This window comes from Schistocerca gregaria, chromosome 2, assembly GCF_023897955.1.
Source record: "Schistocerca gregaria isolate iqSchGreg1 chromosome 2, iqSchGreg1.2, whole genome shotgun sequence".
In the NCBI taxonomy this organism is placed as follows: Eukaryota; Metazoa; Arthropoda; class Insecta; order Orthoptera; family Acrididae; genus Schistocerca; species Schistocerca gregaria.
Window position 1 is genome coordinate 144,167,225 of NC_064921.1, and position 17,084 is coordinate 144,184,308.

A 17,084-nucleotide genomic window follows, 5' to 3' on the forward strand; every position below is an offset into this window, starting at 1 on the left:
CGAAGAACTGAGGCTTCATGGATGTAAAGGATTCACCATCAGCTCTCGTACACACCAGGTAGCGGGGCGAGTATGGTTCGCTGGCATCCTTAGTCTTTCGTTCCTCCCATGGTGTAGCCAGGGAGGGGAACGATTTGGGGTCATATGTAGTTGTGTTGTATTGAGCCCTGGAACGCTTAGAGACTGCTGGCGGCTGGCCACCAGCAAGAGATGATGTACCACGCTTCATTGCGGGTCATCCGCCCTGATGCCACCTACTCCGACCAAGGGCCCTCCCCACGGGTGCCACCCAGCCTCAGCAACGACCACCTGGCAGGATGGCCATTGCTGGGAGTCCCAATGCCCCAAGGAGATAGGCATCTACTCCTTGGCATACGTGGGGAGTTAACGGCGCTGGCATCAGCAGAGCGATCCCTGTGTAGTCAGGGGGCTACAACCAACAGGGTACATGGCGGCCCCACCACAACGGACTGGCTACCGTGCTGGATTTCAGGTGATTTAGTCCAATATCGTCATTGGCGCATAAAGCGACACAGCATAGCAGACTGCAATAAACTGCACCCAAGAACAAATCCACGCCCAAGAGATGGTAGGTGAGCGGGACTGCTAAGCGATGACGACAAACCTGGCTAGAGATGGTAATGCATGATAGACACATCGCTCCTTGTAAGGAGCCCTTCCCCAATCGGCTCTCTCTTCGGAAAATTTAGAAGGATGGAGGTCAAACCCATTAGGGGACCATCTCACAAGGCCAAAACGTTTGAGACTCCTTTTAGTCGCCTCTTACGACAGGCAGGAATACCGTGGGCCTATTCTTACCCCCGAACCCACAGGGGGGTGATTAGACTTCCTTTGACAAATTGTCACAGGGGAATCGGGTGGCTGGTAAGAGAACTTTGTCACATTCAACTTCAATATTTTCGTCAACTGCAATGAACGCTTCCCTCCTTTGTCCTCTAATCCGTCCTTCCGATGTAATGTTCTATGGCTTGCTAAATAACAGAGCATTATACTTCGGGTTTCAGCCAGCTCTCAGTCCCAAGAATAATTTCAGTACACAAACTTTCCTGGAGGGCAGTAAATTCGGAAACTTTATTGCAAATATTTCCAACACTTTACTGACAAATTTTGATAGTTGATGTGTCTTAATTTGAACACTGACTACCTTTGGTGTTTATCGACTGGCAAGTGCTCATCAGAGCATCCTAAACTAATGCATAGCCTAGAAAACCCTCATGTGCATTCCACAAGTACTCTGCTACCTGAGTGGCTGCTTTATTTCTGTAGTGCACCCGTCCTATTAAGGAGAGTCCTTGCAAATAGTATTGGCACACACCAAAATACTGACATCCAGAAAAGCCACCTAAATAGAACTCCTGAAACACTAGGGTGTTCCCATACACAGTTCCAAACTCACATTACTTGACTGGTTGCGGCACACATGCAAAGCTGTCATGCTCAGTCCACAGCAACTATCAGGGATCTTCTTACAATTGGCCAACTATAGATACTGAACAGTGGCGGCTCATGTCGATAGTGCCACTCTGGTGATTTATCTTTCCTGCCACGGTCAGGGCAGTAAGCAGTGCCCTCTGGGGCCTATGCGAGGAGTAACGAGGCGAGGACCAGTGGGGGATGTGCTCCGGGACGTGGTGGAAGACAGTTGTCGGGTTGACGCAGCGAGTGTGGGACCGGACCTATGACATGGAGATATACAAGTTGGCTCTGAACGGAAGACGCCATAGCAAGCAGCGGGCATCCTGTAATTTGTGTGAAGGAGTAACTATTTTAGCATTAGATGTCCCAGTGGTTCCCAAGAGTCGTGGTGGCTGCTTTCAGAGAAGAGAATTGATAAGAGCTTGTGTCTACACACTTTCCCATATGATGTTGCTGCCTGCCGTTATAAACGGGTGAAAATCAGGCACTTTTATTGACTATACGGGAACTGGTGATGTAAAATAACATTTGTGATTGAGTCTCACTTGTACTGTGACAATTTAGAGGCGAAAACTGTGGTGGTTTCATTATGTCTGATTCTTTGTTGTGCAACTAAGGGAGTCAGTTATTTGGGATAACTGAGGGAGCACCATTATGTTTGTCTAAGTGATACATTCTCCACATTTTGTCTAAGCCTATGGCTTTGCAAATCGAAATCGTCGGGGAGTACATGTTGAGTAATTTGCTACTGTATTGATGGTTATGTTGTAAAGACTTTTCTGGTGTGTTAAATCACGCTCTGATTTGTAACCAATCTAAACATAAGTTACCATTGCTACTTGTTTATGTGCTACCTTTCTTATGATGGGCATTGTCTTGATTGTGGGTGTGCTCACGTTTAAAAAATAAATTACGGCTGCTATTTATAAGAATTGTCTAGTAAGGAAATTGCTTAAGCTTTTATCATATGATGGTTTGTTTGCCTACCACATTGACTTCCTATGCAGTAACTGAAGGAATGTGTATTGTGGTTCAAGATTGTAGGCTGACTAGTATTTGAACTGATGTTGAGGTTAAGGGCGAGATCAGCATTCCACAAACCCGCACGCTGTGTGTGGTTAAATGTTCCACTATTGGGGAGCCAGCTCTCTGTTCTTGGATTTTGTAAGGATACTTGATGAGTGCATCACTGTAGTTTTTCACGTGCTAAATCGCAGGGTGTCGGTGCCATCCTAGGGCTAGACTTGTGATTTATGTTATGTTCAAAGGGAATTAACTGTACCAAACTTAAGACAGCTTTTAGTTTGTTTTACGTCTGTACATGGAATAATAATGATATTTTGTCGATTGCAGCAATAACTTCCTGTGTGGGCAGATCCTCTGAGGAACTTATCGTACTGTTGCAGTGCAGTCCATCTGAAACTGTGCTGCTTAAAACTTGGGACTGCAACTCTCTGAAGTTATATATTACAGTTTAATCTTAAATGTCTGATGTAATATGGTTGTTGAGGATTATTTAATTAATTTATGATTCCTTAAAGGAAGTATTTCATTTTAAAATGTGCGCTAGGGTGAGATTATTTAAACATGATTTTAACTCCTCATTCAAATTTTCTAGTCTTGCTTTCTTAAAAGGCTTTCAGTTAAATGATTGCTATTTGCCTGTTTAAATGTTTGAGTGACTTAAAGGAAAAGAATATTTTGTAATTTGTACTGATTGTTCCTTTTGGGTACTACCTGACTTGTCTATTCAACAAATGAGTGTTTAGTCAATGGTGATGCACTGTTCTATTGCTAGCCTACCCCTTCCGCTCCACAGCCTATCGAGCTGCTTTGTGTCAAAATTGTGTTCAGAACACCCCTCTGACCTGACACCTCAGATACTGAGTAGCTCTCTTCAATTTTTCTAGTGATATATTACAATAAATAACTAAATTTATGCATAATAAAATAGAAAGAAGCTTCCACATGGGAAAAATATATCAAAAACAAAGATTCCAAGACTTACCAAGCGGGAAAGCGCCGGCAGACAGGCACATGAACAAAACACACAAACAGAATTACTAGCTTTCGCAACCGATGGTTGCTTCTTCAGGAAGGAGAGGGAAAGACGAAAGGATGTGGGTTTTAAGGGAGAGGGTAAGGAGTCATTCCAATCCCGGGAGCGGAAAGACTTCCCTTAGGGGAAAAAAAGACAGGTGTACGCGCGCGCGCGCGCGCGCGCGCGCGCGCGCTTCTGTGCGGTGTGTGTGTGTGTGTGTGTGTGTGTGTGTGTGTGTGTGTGTGTGTGTGTGTGTGTACACCTGTCCTTTTTTCCCCCCTAAGGGAAGTCTTTCCGCTCCCGGGATTGGAATGACTCCTTACCCTCTCCCTTAAAACCCACATCCTTTCGTCTTTCCCTCTCCTTCCTGAAGAAGCAACCATCGGTTGCGAAAGCTAGTAATTCTGTGTGTGTGTGTTTGTGTGTTTTGTTCATGTGCCTGTCTGCCGGCGCTTTCCCGCTTGGTAAGTCTTGGAATCTTTGTTTTTAATATAAATTTATGCATACAATTACAATCTGAATGTTGTCGCAGTTTGTCACTAGAGTATGCGAGTAGTAGCACCTGGGCATGGTGTGCCATAAGCCACATTCAGCAACACTGCAACCTGGCCACATGAACTGTCAAGTACCAATTATTTGTCTTAATGATTATAAAGATGTTTTCCATTGAGCTGGAAGAAGTAAAAAGGCACAAGTGGCACTGGTAGATATGAAGATTTGACTGACTATGGCTGTGCTAATGAATCTAATATGTACTGTATTTTGTGCTCTTTGCATATTTTGCTATTTCTACAGGACATCTGCCAGTTTCCTGAATGCATCAGCAACCTGTTGTCGCCACTATGTTAATGTTGAATGACAGCTTAGAAATGATATATACACCTGGAGATCAGATAACTGGAATAAACTGATTGATAGTTACTTAACCTATCAGAATGAGCTTTGTCACACTTCTGTTCACAGTCAGCATGCTCTGCTATTTCAAGTGCCAGGTGGAGACAACACTTCCAGCTGGTAATTTAACAACTATTTGGTTTCACTGTTTCTTCGTATAGTACTTTGTGACTGTCATAAACTAATTGCAAAAGTGCACATAGGAGCGTGCAAACTTTCCAACCCAACACTGCATGCTAACAGGTAGCATATGAATGTATCCAGAACAAACTCCCATCTGTTTCCACTATCCATATTGTGTGCACTGATAAGTGCAGGAGGAAGAGGACCCAGATAACAGTGTGGACCCACCTAACTTATAAGATTGCAATGAGGAAATTAAAGAACATGGCAGCAGCAACAGGTAGCATTTCACCAGAAATTTCTAGAAGACAGGCTCTGAACTGGAAAGGAGCATCATGAAACTAGTTAATCCAACATGGGAAGAACAAGAAATGCCTCAAACATACAAAGAGGGAATTAGATGCACTATATATACAAAAGAATACCCAAGGAAATGCAGTAATTACAGACTGATCACACTGTTTAATCTGGGAGATAAAATCCTCTAACATATTGCACGACTGACCTCTTCCAACAATACAGAGGGCAACAGTTGTATGAATGTGGATGTAACCCAGTCCAGTCTGCCATCAACCAGATATTTACCTCTAGAAAAAAGGAATATGAGATCAGAACATATCTTTTTATTGATTTTAAAGCAGCATGTAACATCAAAGACCGAGGGCAACTGTCAAGCTCTAAGTGGATTGGGCAGTACAAAAAACTACTAAGGAAATAAGAATGACAGACAAATGCAATCTAGCATTAAAATTAATGAATGTTGTCAGTACCAGGGAAATTAAAAGCAAGATGATGGACTGTCATGCCCACTATTCAATGCCATCTTTGAGAAGCCGAGAGAAGAAAATATCTTTAATAGGAGAAGATTTTTCATAAATCTGTGCCAATACTGGCCTATGCAGCTGACACTGACATAATAGCGAGAACTGAAGGCAATCAAAGGGACATTCACCCAAACAGGACAACAGGAATGTAGGACTAAATATTAACAAGTAGAAAACAATACCTAGCTGCTGGGAAAGCACACAAGAAGAACATGAATGCCAAAAAGACAATGGTTAGTTATCCATTTGAAAGTCATTCCGAGTACCTTGACAGTGACAAGTAGCTGAAATTAGCTAATTGCATGATTAAATATCACATTACAGTCTACTACAGACCATGTTTCCATTTATTAAGCATCTGGAGGCTGTGGATTTCCACAAATACAAAATTTTAAATAAGGGTGTGGATAAAATCAATTTACAAGTACAAAAATGTCTAAATTCAAATAGGAACAACACACCAATACATTCAACAGCACTTAAATACACAGCTAAGTAAGACCACCAAAACAATGGATACCAATAAAAAAACTGTGGCTGTAAGCTATGACAACATAAAAGCAAAACTAACATTTAAAAGGAGACCACATTATAGGTATACCATTACAGCAGAATAGTTTATGACAACAGCTGTACCAGAATCAAGTGAGTGGCAGCTACCTGTTTACAGGACAACTACCATAACAACCAGAGCACAAGTTTGGTCACAACTGCTCTGTCCACAATTGTCACCCCCACTTCACTACCTCACCTTTAATTAGCAGTCCACTGCAGGCAGCAATTACTGCAGCCTAACAGTTGTGATTCCTTCTAGGAATCTATGTGCCTTTTTCATTTCACTGAATCTATGAACCTAATCACAAAATTGCCCAGAAAGGTAAGAGGACATTACGGTGATGTAAACACAATACTTCATGTTAACTGGGAAGATATAAATACAATGTGGAACTGCATGGGTGCTGCTAACAGCACAACACCTGCAGGTAACTGAACAGAAAATGTTCTCTCTACCACGATCAGCTGCCAATCACTTCATTCTATTCCAGGAACAGCAGCAAACTTACAGGTTCTACCCACCTCATTCCCTGTTATTCCAAGTCGTCGAAGATGTTCCAAAGCCTAAGGGGGGGAAAAAAATCAAAATATGAGTCAGGAGTAAATTTACTGAAGTAACAAAAAGAAGCAATCACATACCATTCACAGCAAGAAGATAAAAAGGAATTCATAATCAATACTCAGCTAAATTTTTGTACACAATTAGACAATACTATTATTTGTATCAAATCAACATTGTGAAATTCCTACTTTTAATAAACTGAAATATAAAACCACATACAATGTTTAATAGACGTAGTTACTCCCCACCATTGAAACCATTCCATACACAGTCAACCTTAATAAACCAGAAAATGTAAAATAATGAAAATTTATACAGCCCTCTTCTTTAATTCAATATGTAAGATGTAGAGAATTAGCCAAAATTGGATTATTTTTTGAAAACAATACAATAGTACAGAAGAATCTGAGAAAATTTCTGTCAGTGACCTTTATATGACAGCTTTTCGAATTTTAATGTGTCTTCAACAGAAACATGAGGATCTTTCAATTTCGTTACATTCTATAAGCAAACAGATGCTGGTTACCATGATTCGAGTACCTAGTGGCTGTGGTACAGTAACAACCAAATAAATTACTTTCTCCTGAAAATACATACTGTCCCTCTCTCTTTTCCTAACACGCACATACACACTACATTAATTATTAAAACTGCTCTCATCACACAAACTCGTTCTGAAATTACAATCAATCCAAATTCGTGCTTGTATATTTACAAAAGTAATTACGCTAGCTTTGGTACTTGCCCGCTTTTTGGCGTTCTTCTTCTGATTATTGGTTGGATCCATCTGATTGATCATCCACCTTACGCTATAGTAAGTAACAGCCCCAAATAGTGTCAGTCTGACTATTAAGCTAATCATTTCAAATCTTAACATCGCGTGTGACTCGCTCATCTTAAATAAGTGACAGTTTGGCGGCGACGGAAGTTAAAGAATTGCCCAATCAAAATTACAACCAACACATTGGAGTATGCTACTACCCAATTTTACACTTCCCTTGATAGCTTGAACAGCAATAATCACAGGAACGGGGAAAATCCAAAACTTTGTCAACGATGTGCACACAAATCAAAGATACCAACCAACACGTGAACCAGAGATGTGACACAAAGTCACTGTTCTAGTTAGGTAAGTCAGAAATTTTGTTACAGCAAGAGACGCTAATAAATACATTTCTGTTTGTGTCAGTGCATCAATGAAGATTTAACAGATTTTCATACAAAATAATGGGGATTCAACTTAGTAAATATAAGTTATGGTAAATAAGAATAGATAATAAGTAGTGCATGAAGACCAATTCACACTAGCCGTCAACTCACGTCGGTTCACGTCACGGCAAAACATCCACAGTGCATTTCAACTGGCAGCATTCACACAGGTTGTCAACGAACCTCCACGTTACGTCATGTGACATAATCGGTGATCTCCATGTTAGTATAGAGATGATAGAGATCACTCGATACAATGCTTTCTCGGGGAGAAAATTATGATCGCGGCGCCGTCCGCTAACATCGGAAGTTCACCTATTTTCGCCACTTCACCTTATAGCAGTGGATTATTTGTTTTTACATCTTCTTAATACTTATTCTATCATTGTGCTTTGTTTCGTGCCAAATTGCAAACGTTGAAAGTGTTCCATGACGACTTGGATATTTTTTTATGTCCAAACCTAAGTACACATGTATTCTTAAGTAAAAAATGTGCTATACTGTGGTCACAGAAACCTTGCCAAAGTTTAACATAAGACTTTTCTTCCCACATATTTTGATTGTATACCAGTATGAGGCAGAGCAGCAGATGTATACATTCAGAGAATCTAAAAACTTTTAAAAAAAGCCGCGTGATGCATAGCAAAACTAACACGAAAGAATTAAATAAAATAAATAAATAAATAAATGAATTTCTACAAAAACAAATTCAAAGGATTCAAAATAATAATTGTATTAAGTTTCTACATAAATGAGACAATATTCATTTCAATGATAAATTGTACAGCATCTTAAACAGAGTTTTTATGGCCACAGCACAAGAAATAAAGCAAAAGATTGAAAATGGCAGATAGGGACACTACAAATGCAGGACGGTTACTTCCATAACAGATTGCCACTTAGTAGAAAAGCATAAAGGAACTGGACAGCTTCAAAAGAAAACTGAAGAAACATCTCATTTCTGTATGTTGGTATAAGGCGCAGCAGTACTTGCAGGTAAAAGTATAGGACAAATGTAAAGTAGGAAACAAACCGTTTGAAAGAAGAAAAGGAAAAACAAAGTGTAGTGCCAAAAATACAGAAGAGAACATATAGAATATGTGTATCTGTTGCGAATACGATTTAAATGAGTTTTCGCTACTGTGAACTACGACCATTTGGGGCAACTTTGTCTCAACAGAAAAAGGATTAAGTATATTCCTCCAGAGATTATACTGAAGATACTGGAGATCCAGTTGTTTCTATAAACTTCGCTAGCATGTAAAACCCCATTCTAAATACTCCAATAAACGACTATACATGTTTAAGAAAATCGCTCTTATGTAGTCACGAATTTGCCAAGTGAGCCTGTATACATTCCAACAATGTTTTTCAGTTTAATCTCACTTTGAAGCAGACGCAGTTCTTATTTGTGCGTATTTGAGAGTAGACCACAAATGCAGAAAATGCAGTCCTGGCAATGACTTTGCACTGTGTTTAAAGAAGAAGAAGGCAAGACTCTGGTCTAGGATATGGTTTACAGAGATTTCTCCATGAAAATATCCTAAACTCTCAGAACCCAATGATTACATCAACGTCCTTCGAATGGACAACGAAACTTTTTAAAACGTATTAAGCCCCTCCTAAAAGAGCAAACTTGCCTGTCAAGTGCGCTTTCACGTAGCCACAGATGTGTCAAACAAATGCGTACACATACTAAGAAAGCTTGTCAATATAACCTTACAATTGAAGCAGACGCTTTTCGTGTATGATTTATTTTGACACTAGTGGGAATGTCTACAAACGCAGATGAAGCATTTCTAACATTGCGTCCGGCACTGTGTTTAAAGAAGAAGAAAACAACACAATGATGCATGGAATGGTTGAAATTGAGGAATGTACAACTGGAAACCTGTTAATGGAAATGTTGCATTCGGAACCTAATGATTACATCAACTTTCTGCGATGGACATGAAACGTTTAATAACTTGTTTCTCGTTACTTCACTCTCACATTGAAAAAGAAAACACAAGTATGCGAAAATTTATTCTCTTCCACTTGGTCCCCTAATGACAAGTCATTAAGACACAGCAACGTGGGAACACATAACTCACGTCGTCCGCGGAAGAACCGGAGAACTTCGATTTCTTTTATTTCATTACACTCCTCTAGTATGTCACTGTTTGCGTAAAAAATTGATGTTGTTCATAACCTATTCTTGCTGGGAAAGACATGCCATCTCTGCAATTTTGAATATTGTCAGTGTTATTATCTTTTTATACTTGATCGTAGTTTTCATGGTACAATGGAACTCACAATAAAGTGAGATGAATAGTAATAAACCAGTTTATCACTTAACATATACGGTGAAACGTCGACACAACGTCCGCACATCTTGTCAAACTTTCTGCTAATCGAAATTTCTCGCAAACACGTCAAATACGATGTATGCTTGACGAACACGTCAAACTGCACCGTTCATGATCAAATACTTGACTAGCATAGTGATGATGGTGAAGTCCCATACTGGTTGACAGAGTGTAGGGGGACGATGCGGGAGACCCGCACTGCCTTACTAGGCGAGATCCTACTCGAGGTGATTTGCCGTTGCCTTCCTCCGACCGTAATGGGGATTAATAATGATGATGACGAAGACAACACAACAACAGCCAGTCATCTTGAGGAGGGTGAAAATCCCCGACCCCGTCGGGAATCGAACTCGGGACCCCGTACTCGGTACGCGAGAACGCTACCGCAAGACCACGAGCTGCGGCCACAAGCATAGTTAAGTCGAACACAATGTTTGATTGTTAACGGGTGCCTTAAGTTGGTCACACTGTTTTCCAACTATCTTTTCATGTTGGAAGCATTGTTTCGAGGGATTCCCCTCTTTGGTCGTGGTGAAGTAGCACAAGAAGTTTTTGTTTGCATATATTGATTTCTAATATAAAAGTTCAAGTAAGTACCAGTTTAGTTTCGTTATTTAACATTGTCACCGGCCAAACTTGTCCCATTTTCAGTAAAATACCTTTATTCATATGGTTGTTCCATACAGCATACTGTTGCTTATAGTCTTCAAGTTTGACTATATTTTACTTCGTTAAATAGAGGAACTGAAATAGTAGAAAAATAGGAAGCTGGAGGAACAAGGACTCTTATATGATATTTTGTGGAAGTATTTGATTGACATAAAGGTAGACTGACTGCCCCAGAGGGAGGCAGCAAAGAACATCTCCCATAGCACAATTAAAAACAAACTTAAAAAAAACACGAAGAGACCAGTGCTGTCAGTGGGAGAAGAAAGAGCAGTTGTTCAGAATTTACACATTTCGTGTGAGTTTGGGTTTCCGTTTCGAAAAATGAAATGAGGCGTGTTGTCAATGTGTATTTAGAAAAGATGGGCAGATAGGATAAAGAATTGCGTGATAATCTATCTGGTTATGACTGCAAGGGTGCTGATACGATAGTTCGTAAGTGGCGCAGGATGCTCGATCTGTGGATGTGGAGTGTTTAACGTTTTGGAAGACGAATCACAAATTGTAAGTAGCCACAAAAAAGTTTCAGTTCCAATACTCTTAAAAATCTTCATAATACCGACTTCTCAACCATTTTCTTGAAATGAAACCACCTGGCTACACTACTATTTTCTTTCCATGAGAGGTTGGGGGAGTGGAGTGGGGGGGGGGGGGGAAGTCGGGGTGTAGCACCCCCCCCCCCTCCCCCCTTGCCTCAAGGTTCAGGTGCCTTTTGCGACTATTGAAGATACTTTACCCGCTATCATCCTCAACAAACAACTCATGTTTCGTTTAAATATCGATAGCGATTGGGTGACAATGTCCAAGGAGACTCTGATATTGTATGTTTCAAATGTAGAGAACAGTGTTGATAGCATTCCACTTGAAAACATGTGGAATTACGATGAAATTAACGTGACAGATGATTGTAGAAGTAGGAAAGCTTTGTCAAGATGAGAAATAAGACGTGGAGCAACTAATGGCTTTCTCAGGAATACGAGCGTTGGTTATCATGTGTAGTAAATCCAAATGTCGTGTGAGTAGGGCCTCCTGTTGAGTAGACCATTCGCCAGCTGCAAGTCTTTCGAGTTGATGCCACTTCGGCGACTTGCACATCGATGGTGATGAAATGATGATGATTAGGACAACACAATACCCAGTTCCTGAGTGGAGAAAATCTCCGACCCAGCCAGGAATCGGACTCGGGCCATTAGGACTGACATTCTGTCTCGCTGACCCCTCAGCTACTGTGGGTGGACTTAATATGTAGTAATGTATTAGGAGAGTTACTACCACCTTATGTTGTATACAAGACACAGAAGCTGTGGAACACCTGAGTGGAAGGTGGTCCTTATGGTGCCTGCTATAATCAGTCAAACAGGGGATGGTTGACTTCACCTCATTTAAGGACTGGTTTTATAGTCTTGTGCTTCTTGGGTTAGAAAAAACAAAATGGAAAAAAGTTGTTGATAGGAGACATTTATCATGACAGAATTAGCATGGAATTGCTTGCAGCCTGTAAAGAAAATTTCATTGTTTTTGCTTCCTGCCAACCTGAAGACCCATGGAGTACCATTGAGCAAGGATCTTTAGGTTGATTTTCTTGTTGCATGGAGAAAAAGTGACAGAAGCCACATACCATTTCTGCTGCTGAAGCACTGAGGCCAGTTTTGAATACAATTTATGGCCTGAGTAATACCAGTGGCAATGTTGTTAACCAGGAAAACTTCTGACACACTAATGTTGACTTGAGTATTCTGTGCCAGCATTCCACCATGTTGTTGCTTGCCAGGTGATAACTGGTGGAACAGTGATGAGTGAATCCACATAAAGCAGCAAGTTTGTTGAATAAGAAGACTCAAATTGTCAACCTTGATCTTTCATCACCTCTGTCGGGCACCCAAAACTTAAAATTCATCTAGTCAAAAAGACTTTTACCACTGTCTATGCAGAAATGTCCTTAGTAGGTGTGGTTTTGACCCAGCGAGTAGACCTATCAGTAGGCATGAGAATATATTTAAATCCTTGCACTGGTAATAGTAGTGCTATGATTTCTCTATGGACATGAGAAAAACCATCTGTTGGTCTCAGAAAGAGCCCAAAGGCTTGTGGCATGGTGACCAACATTGGTCAACTGACACCCATAAATGACAGTCACTTTGTACTCCCACCCAAGCATACTTGTCCATTATCGTATGAGTAGTCATGTTGGCTCCAGAATGTGTGATGTCATAAATTACATCAGATACCTTTCCTACAATGGAAACCCTAAGGTTAGGGTTGACGCTGGGAAACTTCATACGAGTCGAGGTAGTTGTATGTACATGTTTCACTTGCATTCCAGTCACTTTCTTCATAAGGAACTCATGTAAGTTCTTATCTATTTCCTGTGCCATAGCTAGGTGGGTTAGCTCCACTCTTGCAGAGTGTGTTAATTCTTAAAAAGCTGGTGACTATGTTGTCAGCTCCTCACAGGTGATGGACACAGGCGATGGTAATTGGTAAGGAGTTGTACAATGAGCTCAAACTGGCAGAAATGCCAAGAAGTGCAGGAATTGAGGGTTGTGAAACAGCAAAGGAACAAGTTTACGGTCTGTAAAGACAGTTAAATGACATGCCTGAACTTATGGTCAGAAATGTCTAATTGCTTGATAGGCTGCTGACAGTAATTTGTATGTCAGACAACTTACGGAAAAAAACTGAGAAGTTGCCATAACACTTTTACCTTCTGTTGTAGCACTGCCTCTATGCAGTCTGGCTAGCATCTATGACCACAGAGGTGCTGAGGGAAGAGGGTGAATAAGGAAGACAGCCTCTCACAAGCAGGAATTGGCTCTGTGGAAAGCAGACAATATTTCAGGTGTCCATGTGATTGAGTGCTTTCGTGGTGGAGTGATGCTGGAAAGTGCTGCTGTGAGTGTGGCCTGAATTACTGCTGCATGTGATAGGTGGTGCCTGTAAAAATTAGCCATGCTTGAGAAATATTATAATTGGTGATACATTTTAGGAAGGGGAAAAAATTACAAGTCCACCTTAGACTGAAAGGACCTGCAGCAGTCACACAGTGTCCCAAAAAGTCCAATGTCTGCTTCCGAAGCATGCACTTGTCACTGTTTATCTTCAATCCATAATCGTAAAGCCTCTCAAAAATAGTCTGTTGGTGAATTTCATGCTCAGTAGCAGATACATAACAAATTCACACATCATTGAGGTACAAAAGGCAGAAATTCAGGCCACAGAGAACCTTGTCAACAAAACGTTGCCATGTTTGTGCAGCATTCTTAAGACCGAATATGACATGTACATATTCAAACATGCTAAAAGGCTTGATTACTGCTTTCTTTTGTACATCATTTGGTGCTGCTGGGATCTGATGATATCCCTTTTGGAAGTCAGTAATATTAAATATTTGTGAGCTGGCCAAGCAGCCATAAAATAATGTAAGAGGAGTATAGGCTAGTGATCAAGTCTGGTGCACTTGTGAAATTAGATCACCAACATTGAATTGTTGTGGAATAGTCTGAAAGTCACCTAAAATGCCCGGTACATGTCTCAGAGCTGTAGTGTCCATGTTGGTAGTCAAAGTGATCTTGCTGTTGATTAGCTTATCATCTGCGGGAACTACAGCCCACAACTGATATAGATGGTGTAAGTATTATAAACTTTATTATTTGAATCAAACATGAAAATCCAGGAAGAAAGTACTTAGGAGAAAACCAGAGAGATCTCACCGGGAGCTCCTTTAGCAGTGGTGTTTTTGCACCTGCTGCTGAACATGCTGAAATCCTGTCATGTGGGGCTGTGGTTGTTGCTGACCTAGAAGCATCTTCTACAATTACCATATGACCATGTACAATTTCACTATTCATGTGAAATGTAGCCTCCCATATGGACACAGTTATGTTGTAACAGTGAAGCAAAACCCTCACTGAGTATGAGGTCAGCAGTGTCAGAAATCAGAGAAGTCCAGCAAAAATTCTGTGAGAATCAGAAATTTGTGACTGCATCTAGGTGCCAAAATGTCAGAATTCTTGTACTGTTTGATGTTGTGAGCCATGATTTTATATATGATCGGTTTCTTGATGTTACAGAAAGAAAACTGAGGTCCAAACCTGTGTCAGTTAAACAAACTAGATCATTCTGCATGCCCTTGATGTACAGCTGGTGTGACGTTGAAACACTGTGAAGAACAGAGTGCCCTTTAGCTGTGTTTGAGCAGGTACATTGGCAATACAAAGGAGTACACTGTTACTGCATAGTAGAGTATGAATGGTACACCTTTCTAGTGAGGTTAGAATTGTTTATAGTAGGGAGTAGATGCTGTACAGCAGAGCAGTAAGTCATGCCTAACTTAGGTCACTGCCCCTATGTGGCTGTATGCAAATGGTACCAGCACAGTTTTGCATGCTGGCTGACATTATTTTGTGTGCTGCACCATCTGGTAATTTCAGTGCTGCTGGGAGGGCTGGAGCTTCTTGGAGTTGCCACTGAAGAGTGTTGACACTGCACTCATTTATTCATGAATAGAAGCTGCTGCTCCCTAGCGGCGGCATCAATAACCTTATTGACAGGCCATGTTGTCCAGTTTGTGGGGGTCCACTTGCATCTTTGAATGAGAGAACATGATAAAATTGATCCATAATCAGTAATTGTGAGTCAAAAGATGAGGAAATACTGAAAATCCCTGTGGTTTCCACTCCAAAAGATAACGGACTCACCCAAATCTTCATCGAATCCAATGATCGTAGGAGATGCCAAAAAGTGGAAGGGGGCTTGTCATGAATAGTTTTATCTAGTAGCACTTATCGAAAGTGAATATCTGTTGGTTTGCACCTTAGTGAAATGTACTGTTTTGTACATGTGTATATTTACCCTCAGAAGGCATGTTGTGCAAAACATTTGAAATAACAATAAAGTTTGTGAGTCCAATGCTCCAGTAATGAGGACGAATAGCATATTATCATCTGAGATACCACGGGCCTTAAGGGAAAGTTCAAAAAGCTGGCACCAAAGATCAGGTTGTTGCAGCATGTGCAGTGATGCAGTGAATTTACTACTCAGTGCAGAAGCTGCAACGGAGCTTTGTGGCGAACTGTCTGTGAGATGAATAAGATGTGAAGTGCCTGCCACTTGCCTGGAAGTTAACACTGGCTGTGGAATAGTCTGAAGGTAATCTGAAACACCCAGTAAGTGTCTTGGAGGTGTAGTGTTCATGTTAGTAGCAAAATGATCTCGTTCTTTATTAGCTTATCATCTGTGGGAACTATCATCCACAACAGAATACAGACAGTGTAGATATTATGCACTTTATTACTAGAATCAAATGCAAAAATCAAGGAACAAAATACTTTGGAGATAACCAGAGAAATCTCACAAAATTATGGATAACACATAAACAAAGATGCTGTTAGGTCAACTGTCACCTATGAACAAAAATAGTCCACACTTTCAGTTACTGATTTGACTGCTTATGTCACCACAATGTATGACCTGTAGTTTTTCAGGTATAACAATAGGAATAAATGAGTCGAGACCTATTAGGAGAGGATATTAATCTGTTTTTGACTGGTTAACTTCATTCTTTTCTGATCTCATAAGTATTCTTCCCCAATGTCTATCACTTCCATTCAATGAAATATTCAGTAAAGTATCAGTACTAAACTTAAACTGCCCTTTTTCTGCTTTAATTTATCTTACATTATTACTTTGTAAATTAAGTACAACATTCACCAACTGATTAAAAAATATTTTCCAAAAAATAAATCTAAATCAGCTAAATTTGGGGAAGCATTAGCCCATTTAAGAAAAACAGTGTTTTTTAAACAATAATGATTGATCAAACACTGTGCCATAATGTACTCAGAAAACCTTCAATTACCATATAATTTTTTTGTATGTTTGGAAGCAAAAATGAAGGACTTTATCAACTTTAATTCTGAAAAACCAGAAAAAGTGGTCCATGGATGGTCCAGTTTACAGTATTATAAATGCTCAAATTTTCTGCAGTATGGCTAACACAATACTTGCTTACTGCAAAAACCTGTTAACTCCATTTTAGCAAGTTCTGAGAAAAATGAATTTTTAGTTTCTTTAATTAAGCCTCAAATAATTGTGTAATCAGAGGAATTGTTGGACTTCAGTAATTAACTAACAATGATGATGTCTAATGAACTGACATATTTGACACTGATAGTTCTTAGGTTTATAGAAGATGAGATTGTAGTTCCGAAAAAACATTTTCTTGTAAGTTTTTTTGCTGACAGGCTTGAAATCCTTTCATTCTTCCTTGTACAGACTGTAAATTTCAGCTAAGCTTATTTTGGGTTCTAGGTACATTAGTTTTTGAGTAATAATATTCCACTGTAGGAAACCTTTCTGTGTAAGTGTACTTTAACTCTGTGCACGTCATCTTTTTAGTTTTATTCTGTGGGATTCTTTTCCCTTCC

The 17,084-nt window shown here is 40.1% G+C and overlaps 1 protein-coding gene across 4 annotated transcripts in view; it reads right to left on the reverse strand.

The window, feature by feature from the left end:
- The window catches only part of LOC126336553 (outer mitochondrial transmembrane helix translocase), a 67,617-nt gene extending 59,838 nt beyond the window's left edge, over positions 1-7,779 (reverse strand). For 2 of the 4 annotated variants that reach the window (XM_050000403.1, XM_050000401.1), the window contains exons 1-2: positions 7,182-7,521; positions 6,397-6,438 (exon numbers count right to left, since the gene is read on the reverse strand). In XM_050000403.1, the coding sequence (XP_049856360.1) occupies positions 6,397-6,438; positions 7,182-7,331 (192 nt within the window). In that variant the 5' untranslated portion in view covers positions 7,332-7,521. Of the gene's footprint in view, positions 1-6,396; positions 6,439-7,181 lie in introns of all 4 variants that reach the window. The other 2 variants (XM_050000402.1, XM_050000404.1) reach the window with 2 other exon arrangements.
- Positions 7,780-17,084: the final 9,305 nt, after the last annotated feature.